Source organism: Myxocyprinus asiaticus, chromosome 6, assembly GCF_019703515.2.
Source record: "Myxocyprinus asiaticus isolate MX2 ecotype Aquarium Trade chromosome 6, UBuf_Myxa_2, whole genome shotgun sequence".
Classification (NCBI taxonomy): Eukaryota; Metazoa; Chordata; class Actinopteri; order Cypriniformes; family Catostomidae; genus Myxocyprinus; species Myxocyprinus asiaticus.
In genome coordinates this window covers 47685567-47698860 of record NC_059349.1, presented here as the reverse complement: position 1 = coordinate 47698860, position 13294 = coordinate 47685567, and the positions used below count along the sequence as shown (strand labels likewise).

General features: G+C 38.6%; 1 protein-coding gene across 1 annotated transcript; it reads right to left on the bottom strand.

Moving 5' to 3' along the window:
* Nucleotides 1-232: 232 nt before the first annotated feature.
* LOC127442069 (secretogranin-2-like) lies at nucleotides 233-3639 on the bottom strand. The gene is made up of 2 exons (XM_051699785.1): nucleotides 3161-3639; nucleotides 233-2511 (listed from the first exon to the last, which is right to left on the bottom strand). Exon 2 carries the CDS (start codon nucleotides 2501-2503, stop codon nucleotides 758-760), a length of 1746 nt encoding a protein of 581 aa, XP_051555745.1. The 5' UTR covers nucleotides 2504-2511; nucleotides 3161-3639; the 3' UTR covers nucleotides 233-757.
* Between the last annotated feature and the right edge of the window lie 9655 nt (nucleotides 3640-13294).

The following is a 13294-nucleotide window of genomic DNA, read 5'->3' as shown; positions in this document are numbered from 1 at the left end:
AAAATGATGTGATAAAATAAAAATACATTTCTTTTATTTAAAAATTCTGGATACATTACACACTGGCAACTCTAAAACATCATTTTAGAAAGTATTTACTATGTATATGATCTATAAGAAGATTCATCTCAGTACAGATAAGCTTTAAGTTTGTAAGTTGTAATTTGGCTAGTGCACACTTGTATTGAATTATGCATAGCTCTGTATAATAAGGCAGCACAATACAGCGAGAGAAAAAATAATACGGTAATGCTTTATTCGTGTTTCTCTTCTCACACTTTAGAACACGTACAAAATGATTTATAAATGAGAATCACATCCATCTTTATTGGTTTAATAATGAAATAGCCTTTAAAGATTGCAGCAAGCGGAGTCGTACGACTACACGGGAACATTCTCTTGATACCAATGAAAAAGGAACAAGAAAACATTTTGAGGACCACCAATTCATAAATAACAGATATAATACACTTAAAACTCCCCACAATGATATACCATATATATTTACATCATATAGAATTCCAAGAAAACTAAAGCACTTTAAACATTGGTTACTTTTGAGGAGATATAGGCATGTCCAACGACTAAGCATTATTTTTTTTGTCTCCAACCGTATTCCAACAAGTCCCTTTTGCAGCAGGATTGGCTAGTAGGGGCTTCTTATAAGCAGTTTGCGATTTGGACTGTTCAGAAGTTGTTCAAATAGCCAAGGGAGCGGGACTTGTTGGGATACGAGTGAGGGAGAAAAAATAACCATTCACATTCCTGCAACCATTTTCCCATAGTACTCTTTTGCATCTTCTGTTTTGGACACAGCAGGGGTTTGGTCTACAGGCTCTTGAGTGGGCGGCTTTTGGGGGGCCTCTGGCTCCTCTTTCCCCTGGGTGTCTCTTTTGGCAGGCATGCTTTTCCCATTATCAACCTGATCAAAGAAATCTTTCATGGCCTCCTCGTATAACTCATAAGGCAGCTGTCCATCGGTGGAATCGATGGCTCGTTTGCGATTGCTGGAACTGGTGTCGGGGTACTCGGTCAGGAGTTTGGCTGCAAGGAAGGTCGACTCTTCATCCTCGTCTACTGCGTCATCATCATAGTCATCTTTTCTTTTGCTTGGAGCTTTGTTTAACTCGGACAAAAATGTGCTTCCCCGTCTTCCGCTTGGGTTGAAGTAATTTGCCATGGCTGTTTTGTATGGTCTTTGCTTTAGGAGAGATAATTTAGCATTTTTGTTGGCCAGATTCCCCAACCCAAGGACTTTTAATATATCTTCGGTCTTGACGTCATGGGGGATGTCGCTTACTGTTACTTCTGGCTGACGGCCGTTGTAATACTTGATGACCCGGCTCTTATACTGAGGTTGGCTGGGCTTCCTAGCCAGCGGGATCTCAGGAAGGCGCTGTTGTTTTCTGGTTTCCTCCATGAACAGCATTCCAACCAGGTCTTCAGGAGGTACCTGGAGCTTCACTGAAATAGCCGAGAGCAGTTGTTTGATAGCCCTAGGGTCGATTAGAGAGGGTCGGGGTTGAAGACGCCTCCTTCCTTCCATCAGGTCTCGTTTTTGGGCTTGGTCAGACATCTCCAAGACCTTCAACAGGTAGTAATCCACGAGTTTTGTGTCATCTTCTGGATTCTCCTCATCTTCATCGGCTTGGCCAGCTCGCCTCTCTATGATCTCGCCTGGTTCGCTGTTATCTGCTAGTCCTCGTTCATATTCTTCATGGCTACCTTTAACGACTTCCTCCGTCTCCATCTGCTCCTCTAGCGGCACCCAATCCTCCCCTCCAGTCACGTCCTCGTACGCCAGATTTCTGACCCTGTACAGATCGTCATCATCCTCACCATCTTCATCATCCTGTTTTTCTCGCTTGTTCTGTGCGGCTGACAGTTTACCAAGCTCTTCGAATATGGAGCGCATATTGGCGAGGCTCTGAGGGGTGTACTGCTCATCCAAATCCTCCGTTGCTCGCTTGTTGTCTCTGCCATTCTCATCATCCTCAAACATCAACGGATACTTCTTGTGGGGCTTCACAAAGCCACCGTAGTCTCCAACAGGGCTCTCTGCATCCCCCACCGGGCGCCTGCTCTTGTGAGTGAGTCGCCGCTCATTGCTAGGCTGGCTTGCTGGGCTCTCACCAGCCTGCTCGAGCATCCGAAGCAAAGATTGCACCCACTGTGGCACCCTTTTGTTGTCAGGCCAACGTGCCATGTCCTCGTGTTGGGGGGCGTTCTCATCCTGTAGGGAGGCGAGCTGCACTAGAAAGCGGAATTTGTCCACCTCGTCATAGTCCCCGGTAGGGCTCTCTGATCCATCAGCTCTCTGCTTCAAGCTTTCGATATACTCCAGGGCTTTGATCATATCGGTGCTGGGAGAGAGAAAACCACCCTGGTCACTGCCTCGCAGACGATGGTGGCGCACGGATGCACCCTCCACGGTTAGAGTTTGGAGGAGGGAAGCAAAAAGGACAGCCACCCCTCCAGCAGACAGTTTCGGTATTGACAACATGTTACTGCCTAGGGATAAACAAACAGAGAAACTAGTTAACCCCTGACATTTTAACTCATTCTCTTTTATATATATATATATATATATATATATATATATAAATGTGGAATGGTGCTTTTCAAGACTGAGTGCATGCAATTTAACCACAATCTTGATTGCATCTGAAAATGTAATTATTTTAAAGTTAAAACTACTTATGTAGGCAGTTCTAAGAGTGAACAGAGCTTAAGAGATGCTCAGAGCAGCAATGATGTTAGTCAGATCACAACATGTTTTTAAACGACAACAGCACCGGATGAGTCACCGCCTGTTGTCAAGGTAACCTTTGTGGCTTCCGATCTCTTAAGAACAAATCTGTTTGGTATTTTTCAAGCATATATGTTTGTAAAAGCATATCTCGATTTAAAATAAGTCTAGCATGAGTGCATTTTACTGATCGTCTCACAAAGAAACCGAGCAGATAATCCAGAGATGAGAAACACTGATGATGAATGAAAGGAACTAATAAAGGCATGCAGGAGAAAAGCGCGAGAGAGAGAAAAAAAACCAAAAAACTCCACACCTCTTTAACCGTCACAAAGCAGACTAAATCAAATGTTAATTATGTTCACACAACAAGCTTTTATGAGTATTAAAAGTGAAAATCAGCCGTCGTACCTTTGTGTAGAGTTCAGAGAATGTGAATAAGCGTGAACAGCATGTCCTCTGTGCGTTTCAATGTAATTCGCTTGTGTTTCAGCACCAGGACAGCTCCCCGCGCTATATATGGCGCCACCTGACCAGTGCGTCACCGATGCACACGCACTGCCGAGGCTGTGGATGCATACGTACTGAAATTAACGATTCACGCCGTTCATTTGTGATGAGAAACATGAACGGCTTGGTCTGTGCTTTTTATTAATGAAGAAGATAGTGTTCTATTTTTATAAATAACAGACAGCTATGCCTGCATTTCAGTTTTGTTTTGCCAGAACTGAGTTTTGACGCATATACCCCTTATGTATATTATATGTATATCCTTTAAAAAAGATTGCATATTAATTATGCTTTTACAGTAAGGTATGTGTATGTGTGGTCTATTTTTGTGAACAACAGCCAGTTATACCAACATTTTTATGCTTGAACTGACATTTGAAACACCCTAATAATAATAATAATAATAAACAAATTTTTTTTAAAAACAATATATATATATATATATATATATATATATATATATATATATATATATATATATATATACATACATACCATTGATAACTATAGCTTCTGTCAAAAATAAATAAATAAATAAACAAACAAATAAATAAAAAATGATACACTAAGTGCAATGGAACCGTAAAATGACATCATCCATTACTGTCAAGAAAAAATGTTCATTGACAAATTAAATGAAAATGAAATGAATTAAAATTAAAGACAAGAACACAATGATTCCAAAAACACTGTTTGAAGGAAATCCCATATAAATTCATTATAATTTTACAGTAGATAAAATAAATATGGCATTTTAGCAGAAGGTGTATATGCATCAAAAGTCATGGCTACCAAAAATGGTAGGTGGCTATAGCTGTCTGTTGTTCACAAAACTCCTTTAAGTATCACTGTATTAGTTAAATCACTTATCACTTTGTATTCTTGAATGTAACAGCCCTGCATAGAGAAATGGCAACTTGCAATGTTTTAGAATCATCTCTGTGGTTGGTGATTAAATATAAATCAGATTTTTTCAAAGTCTTTCTGTCTTATGAGGTGTATTGATTAATAAGAAAGGAGAATGAACATAGGTATGCAATGTTAAAATGGTTTCTTTGCAGTCTTTCTGCACACACGGGCATCACAGAGTTAAATCATCAGGCGATGAGTCACACACATACACTCAGTTGGGCTTATTGGCAGTGAAGAGAGTGGAAGGCCTCTGATGAATGTATGGTGGCTGGCTGTGGCTCTCTCTTCTCTGTCCATAGAGATCCATGGAATGGAGCATACATTAGACCCAGCGGGTGGGGACTGGTAGCAGCAGAATTAGGTGCCCTAGTGACATCAGTGCCAGAATAACACTCAATTCTGATCACTTTTCCTGGAAAGCGGAGAAATCCACCCAAAATCATTGTGAAAATGGGATGGCATTTGTTTATTTCAGGCACATTGTTTGAAGTATTTATAGCTGCAGTCTCCAAGTGAAAAAAAAAAAGAGAGAAAACAAATGTTTTCCCCCTCTTATTTGTGAAATCACCTCATTTGGGTCCCCGTAAGTTATTTGCAAGGCATGTTTGCTGAACCTTTTAAAGGAAAATTCCAGGATCAACACAAGTTAAGCTCAATTGAGAGCACTTGTGGCATAATGTTGATTACCACAAAAATTAAGTTTGATTTGTCCCTTCTGGGTTACAATGAGGCACTTACAATTGAAGTGAATGGGGCCCAATCCGTAAACACTGAAAAACACTTTTTAAAAGTACAGCTACAAGACATAAACAGTTTGTGTGTTAACATGATTTTAGAGTGATAAAATCACTTACTAACCATTTCTGTCATGTTTTTCTCAAATTTTACAACTTCATTGCCATGATGACGTAACGTGTTTAAATTGTTTAAAATGACGATTTAAAAATGTTTACAGCTCAAATACACAAGTTATAACAGAAGAGTTAATGTAAGTGCTTTTATATTAAAAGCTTCACATTTCTGCATTAAAATCCTCCAAAATGTGGCCCTATTCACTTTCATTGTAAGTGGCTCACTGTAACCTTAAACAGTTTGCTTTTTTAAAAGAAAAGGAAGGATGAGTCAAAATAATTATTTGTGGTAATCAACTTTATGCCACAAATGCTGTCGATTGATCTTGACATGTATTGAAACCAGAATGATTCCTTTAAGTTCCACAAATAACTATTTATTCTATATTCCTTTAGTAAACCATCTACAGTATTTGTCTATATACTGGTGGTTTAAAGAGCCCAGAAACCAAGCTGATCTGAAGAACTTAAAATATAATGTAACATAATTTTTTTTTTAAATCCCATAAGAACCATGTAGCAACTCAAGCAGCATATAGAGCAAAAAAAAAAAAAAAAAAATGGTAAGATAAGATAAGGGGTTAATTGCTAAACCTAAGGAGCTGCACAAAACATTGAAAAACCATTATTTTTAAGTGTCTAATTGTTTCATGTGTCTGTTTCCAGTCTTTCTTATAGCTGGGGTTTGCAACAAAATTTAGGGCCCAAACAAATATACTGGCCATGCTTGTTTGTGACTATTGGCAAAGCATGCTCCATTGACAACATTATAACAAAAACAGATTTAGATGAGGACAGTGCAGAGATTCCTTCATTAAGAAGCTCTTCGCAGCCTATAGCTGTACTGTTTTTAGTGCATACTGATTCAAGACTCGTAACACACAGTCAGCTGACTGCACTCTAGGGAGAGAGGGGTGAGACGGGCCCTTCTGACGTTAGAGGAGCAGTCACATGGTCGTATGAGTCATGAGTCTGTATGTGTGCGGGTTTCGGGGATGTATCCATGGCTGGAAACAAAACAATCTCCCCTATGTCTGCTTCTTGATTCATAAAAAAATCATATCTAAGTGACTTCCATTACTGTAGAATGCAGAAGGCACAATACACATCGCCACATCTGTTATCTTAAAAGCTTTATAAAAATAAAAAAACTCCTCCCTGCACTCTAAATAAGGTTACAAGAAACTCAACTCTCAACTCATTGAATTTGACAAATTTCTCCCTGTTAGAGCATCATTCGGTTGGCATTGGGATCAGTTTAGCTGATGCTCCACTAGTGGATGGGGAAAACAACAATGGATGGATGACTCTGAAACATGTCTAGCTGGAATTGGCTATAAATAGGTGTTGTGGAGGTGTCAGCGGGAGGTTACAGTCATGTGTGCGTGGACTGTGACGGAGGATCTGATAGGCTGAGAAATGTGTAGGCAGGTTGACAAGGGATTTTCTTGGTGTGACTGTGATTCTGGATATTAATTGCCTCAAATGAGTTGTTTTGAGGTGAAACTGAGCTTTTTTTCCTTCTACTTTCTTCTCTTTTTTTTATTTTTTTATTTTTTATTGTAGAGATTTGTGGATTGTTTTCCTGGAGTGGCTGAATGTGCATTTCATGGATTTGAAAGTTGGCAGAAATGAACAGTTTGATATTCATTTAGATTGCTTTAATACACTCTACAAAATTATAATTCTATTCATGCCTGTATTGTTTGTTCAGTAAAATATGTCTTAACATCCTTAACCCTTAAATGCATGGGAATTTAACCAAACACTTTTACATATTTGGGTCTTTAGAGACCCAGCAAATATATCTATCAAAAATGGATCTACAAAATGCCCAGAAAGTGTCAAATTTTATAAATAGTAACTATTAGTTTTTATTATGTCACACATTCATCGTGGCATTGTTTTGACAACCTTAAGCAATGTCACAACATTTATTTCCATCCAGAGTTGCATTCATTTTTGACCGAGATCTTGTATTGATGACGGAAGAATCGAACCACTCCGTAAAGTCTTTTCCAGCACATACCAAAGACTTTCAATGGGATTAAGGTCAGGATTCTGTGGTGGCCAAGTCATGTTTGAAAATGATTCCTCATGCTCCCTGAACCACTCTTTCACAATTTGAGCCTGATGAATCTTGGCATTGTCGCCCTGGAATATGCCCATGCCATCAGGGAAGAAAAAATCCATTGATGGGATAACCTGGTCATTCAGTACATTGAGGTAGTCAGCTAACTTCATTTTATTGCCGCATAATGTTGATGAGCCTAGACCTGACCAATTGAAGCAACCCCAGATCATAACACTGCCTCCAGAGGCTTGTACAGTGGGCACTATTCATGACGGGTGCATCGCTTCATGCGCTTACCTTCTTACCCTGATGCACCCATCGCTTTGGAATAGGGTAAATCTGGACTCATCAGATCACATGACCTTTTCCCACTGCTCCACAGTCCAATCGTTATGCTCCTTAGCAAACTGAAGTAGTTTTTTTCCAATTAGCCTCACTAACAAGTGTCTTTCTTGTGGCCACACAGCTGTTTAGTCCCAATCATGTAAATTCTCTTCACATTGTGCATGTGGAAATGCTCTTACTTTCACTATTAAACATAGTCATGAGTTCTACTGTCGTTTTTTACGATGTGACTTCAAGTGTTTTACTGATCTCCGATCACGATCATTCAAGATTTTTTTCCGACCACATTTCTTCCGCGAAGCTGATGGTTCACCACTATCCTTCCAGATTTTAATAATGCGTTGGACAGTTCTTAACCCAATTCCAGTGATTTCAGCAATCTCCTTAGTTGTTTTCTTTGCTTGATGCAGGGCAATAATTTGACCCTTGTAAAACACAGTAACATCTTTTCCACGACCATGGGATACGTCTTCTGACATGGTTGTTAAGAAAAGAGAAGCTACACACTGCATCAGTTAGGGTTAAAAGAATTGTTGTCAGCTGAAACATATTAATCACTGCAATAATGATCTAATCATAGACTCTTAAATATCTGCTTTTTTAATTCCAAACGGTGACTTTTTCTTTGGCTAGGCATTGTTTATTTGTATGAATATAATACTAATTTCTCTAGTAATAAACAAGAAAATAGATAGCATGTGATTGTAACTTATATAGATATGAAATAATCATAAAAATCACATTTATGGAAGTGCAAAAAAAAAAAAAAAAAAAAAAACACATGACACTATTACATACCTAGGGAGACCTTATACTCTTTTGGTCCTTATACATACATACATATATACATAAATATAATGGCAAAATTGCAAAAAATAAAATAATAATAAAAAATAATTATATATATATATATATATATATATATATATATATATATATATATATATATATATATATATATATATATATATATATATATATATATATATATATATACAGGTGCATCTCAATAAATTAGAATGTCGTGGAAAAGTTCATTTATTTCAGTAATTCAACTCAAATTGTGAAACTCGTGTATTAAATAAATTCAATGCACACAGACTGAAGTAGTTTAAGTCTTTGGTTCTTTTAATTGTGATGATTTTGGCTCACATTTAACAAAAACCCACCAATTCACTATCTCAAAAAATTAGAATATGGTGACATGCCAATCAGCTAATCAACTCAAAACACCTGCAAAGGTTTCCTGAGCCTTCAGAATGGTCTCTCAGTTTGGTTCACTAGGCTACACAATCATGGGGAAGACTGCTGATCTGACAGTTGTCCAGAAGACAATCATTGACACCCTTCACAAGGAGGGTAAGCCACAAACATTCATTGCCAAAGAAGCTGGCTGTTCACAGAGTGCTGTATCCAAGCATGTTAACAGAAAGTTGAGTGGAAGGAAAAAGTGTGGAAGAAAAAGATGCACAACCAACCGAGAGAACCGCAGCCTTATGGATTGTCAAGCAAAATCGATTCAAGAATTTGGGTGAACTTCACAAGGAATGGATTGAGGCTGGGGTCAAGGCATCAAGAGCCACCACACACAGACATGTCAAGGAATTTGGCTACAGTTGTCGTATTCCTCTTGTTAAGCCACTCCTGAACCACAGACAACGTCAGAGGCATCTTACCTGGGCTAAGGAGAAGAAGAACTGGACTGTTGCCCAGTGTTCCAAAGTCCTCTTTTCAGATGAGAGCAAGTTTTGTATTTCATTTGGAAACCAAGGTCCTAGAGTCTGGAGGAAGGGTGAAGAAGCTCATAGCCCAAGTTGCTTGAAGTCCAGTGTTAAGTTTCCACAGTCTGTGATGATTTGGGGTGCAATGTCATCTGCTGGTGTTGGTCCATTGTGTTTTTTGAAAACCAAAGTCACTGCACCCGTTTACCAAGAAATTTTGGAGCACTTCATGCTTCCTTCTGCTGAAAGATGCTGATTTCATTTTCCAGCAGGATTTGGCACCTGCCCACACTGCCAAAAGCACCAAAAGTTGGTTAAATGGCCATGGTGTTGGTGTGCTTGACTGGCCAGCAAACGCACCAGACCTGAACCCCATAGAGAATCTATGGGGTATTGTCAAGAGGAAAATGAGAAACAAGAGACCAAAAAATGCAGATGAGCTGAAGGCCACTGTCAAAGAAACCTGGGCTTCCATACCACCTCAGCAGTGCCACAAACTGATCACCTCCATCCCATGCCGAATTGAGGCAGTAATTAAAGCAAAAGGAGCCCCTACCAAGTATTGAGTACATATACAGTAAATGAACATACTTTCCAGAAGGCCAACAATTCACTAAAAATGTTTTTTTATTGGTCTTATGATGTATTCTAATTTTTTGAGATAGTGAATTGGTGGGTTTTTGTTAAATGTGAGCCAAAATCATCACAATTAAAAGAACCAAAGACTTAAACTACTTCAGTCTGTGTGCATTGAATTTATTTAATACACGAGTTTCACAATTTGAGTTGAATTACCGAAATAAATGAACTTTTCCACGACATTCTAATTTATTGAGATGCACCTGTATATATATATATATTTTATTATTTTATTTTTTGCAATTTTGCCATTTTTTTGTTTTTGTTTTGTTACACTATTATAGATTGAGGAATACTAAAGAGGTGTGGTCACAACTCCAAAAAATGGATGAGGTGCAGGGTGAGAAATGAGGTCACGGGTCTCTAAAGACCCGAGGTATGCGTTTAAGGGTTAAAGAAATGTTCCAGCAGAGACTATTTAGCCCAAGACGAACCACTTGCATTAAAATGAATGGGAGAAATTGGAACACCTAATATGGTGAATGTAGAAAAGGAAGTCCCGCCTTACAGGTAAAAGAGCCAATTACCTATTAGATACAGACATCGCCTCTCGTCAACTCAAGAAAGTGCATGCGCATTAGCTGGACCAGCCTGAAAAATAGCGTTTTTTAGTGTGATCTGAGCTAAAGGAGCACAATTTATGATACCATTGTTGTCAGATTTAACTGCTGATTTGAAATATGTTCTTTGATCGTAATCTAGACAAACCGTTTTGGAGATTTTGTTCTTTTCCCATTCAAGTAGATAGGAGCTGTACTTTTTTTGGCGCTTGTATTCATAGAAAATAGCCCCAAAGCATTTCCAAGATGGCCGCAGAGTGTTTGACTTGCCCTGAAAGGGACTTTGGTTCTGGGTTCAATAGAAGTTAAGCTTAATCGACAGCATTTGAGGTAAAATATTGATTACCACAAAAATTATTTTCGACTACTCGGTTATTTAAAAAAAAAACAAAACATGGTTATAGTAAGACACTTACAATTAAAGTGAATGGGGCCAGTCCATTAACATTAAAACACACAGTTTACATTACATTTATGCCTTTGGCAGACACTTTTATCCAAAGTGACTTACAGTGCCCTTATTACAGGGACAATCCCCCTAGAGCAACCTGGAGTTAAGTGCCTTGCTCAAGGACACAATGGTGATGGCTGTAGGGATTGAACCAACAACCTTTTGCTTACCAGTTCAGGGCTTTAGTCCACTATGCCGCCACCACCACTGGTGGAGGATTTGCTTGCCCAAATTCTCCACCACAATGCTAGTTATCACTATTGTGTGGTTGCACGAGTGTTTTGCATGTTGGATTTGTTCTATTTTATCGTGTACTAGGCGAAAATCCAATTGTTTAGAAAAGTAATATTACATCTCTCCTCAATAACCCACAAAATATGAGGTATCATCAGGGATGTAGCTATAATTTCATAAGTGAGGGGGACAGAATGTTCAGTGTAAGAACAAATCAACTTGACCAAGTAACCAAGTTTTCTGTTGTGTCTTGTCTTTGATGTACTTGTGTTGTATTCATAGCATACTTTCATTCTCTCGTTTTAGTTCGACAGCCAGGTAAAACGTCACCTCATGCAGGCAGAATTTTTGACAGATATTTACAAATATATTTATATAAATAAGGTCCAAAATCAACTTCATGTGGAATTTACTAATTTTATTTACAATAAGGATTACATATAGGCTAGCCAATGTAAAATAGGGTAATGTGTAATCTTAATAACCTTAAAAATACTTTGTTGGTTCATTTGTGTAACCTAATGTTATCAGGTTGTTTTGGTCATAATACTGTAAATCATATTTTTTATGAGCTGGTATGCTTTGGGACAGTTGTGTCTCTCACTGATCCAGTTTCGCGTAAAAAGCACAAATTTGAGAGTCACGCATAATTAAAAGAAAGAATATATTGCTTTAAGGTGCTATAGCTTTAATTTAATAATTATATCAAAGATCATTATCAAAAAGCATCAACGGAGATACCACAGGAACCAAAAATATGAATGGAGGGTATTTTTCCCGCATTCAGTTCATGATCTAGCCCTAATGGCGCGGTCACATTTCCCTTTGCTTGGTGAAATTCCGCTGACGAAATACAGTCATCACACCGTACATTTCCACTTGCACAGAAAAACTGCTCAAAGACACTCACAACACTAGGGAACAGCTTGCTCCGCGCCGCTGTCAATCCCACAATCCACCTCGCGAGTGTGGCGCTCGGCTTCCATAGGAATGAACTGAAAACGCTTGCTCAGCTTCGCTCATAACGTGTCAGTAAAAATGTTACGTCAATGGGAATCCATGCAATCATAAAGTTCACGCGATGGACTTCCGGTGGCGAAGAATTTCACCTCACGGATTTCGCAAGTTTGGTGAACTTTGACAGCATTGACCAATAGGAAGTTGCTTGGTTTGGCAGTGACCGTGTGGGTGCTGCTTCGTACACCGCTACACTATTCGCAAAGGACAAGGATGTCATTTAAACAGTGAGTTTGTTTTTAACTTAATGCCCCTAGAATATTGAGTGCCGTATTAACTCAACATCCACCCATGCCTTCTTCGCCCCACCTTGCAAAGATGTGATCGCGCCTTTATGTGCGTGTGAAGCCGGCGAAAATGACTTGCCAAGCAGCCTCTTAAGATACAATTTATACTTTAGGCAAGTGAAGTTATAAAAACACTCACTGCTAAAATATTTCCATCGTCCATTGAGAATATATAATGTAGCTGCCCACACACTCAAACCCCACACGAAGTTTGCTTTTCTGACCAAATTCCTGATTGAGTGGATTCCCTATGACTGTATTTCGCAAGCTGAATTTCGCCATCCAACGGTAAATGTGACAGAGGCACCAGGCCTAACCCTAAGTATGAGCAAAAATAATGGTAAACAACTATGGTGTATTTTACATTTAAAAACAGGTCTAGTTAAAGCAATGACATTTATATTTGCTTATCAGTGTGCTTAAAAAGCAATGAATTAGTTGTTTATGATTTATGCATGGTATTTTGGCTGTTTTAAAATTTTATAAGTGCTATCTGTTACATAGACTTTGTTATCTGGATATGTTATCTGAAGGAAAACATAAGTGCTGTTAATGTAGCTGAATTAAAAGGCCTGAACCTTTGCAGCGTACATATAATTTTTCTGTTCTCTAAACTGACAGCTTGGGTTGAGATTATATGCTTGGCCTGTCCTGAACGCTGTTTGATTTGATTCAACTCAATGAAAGCATCAGTTACACAGAGCTGTGTTCAGTATGCTGGGATGAGCAGACAAGCACAGCAGAGGGAGGGAGGGAAGGAAGGAGAGATGCATGTAAATGAGAATAAGAAGGGAGGGCCGTATCCTCTCACTGGTGTCATTCCTATTCTTGTAAATACAATTAAATCTATCAGTCAATTAATAAGTGCTCTTCCATGCACTAATGTAAAAATCTAGTTCTTTTTTTTTTTTTGTATCCTTTGCTCTTCCTAACCACCGCTCCAT

Coding starts and splice junctions, on each gene's coding strand:
- LOC127442069 (XM_051699785.1), bottom strand. CDS start 2,503: ATGTTGTCAATACCGAAACTGTCTGCTGGAGGGGTGGCTGTCCTTTTT.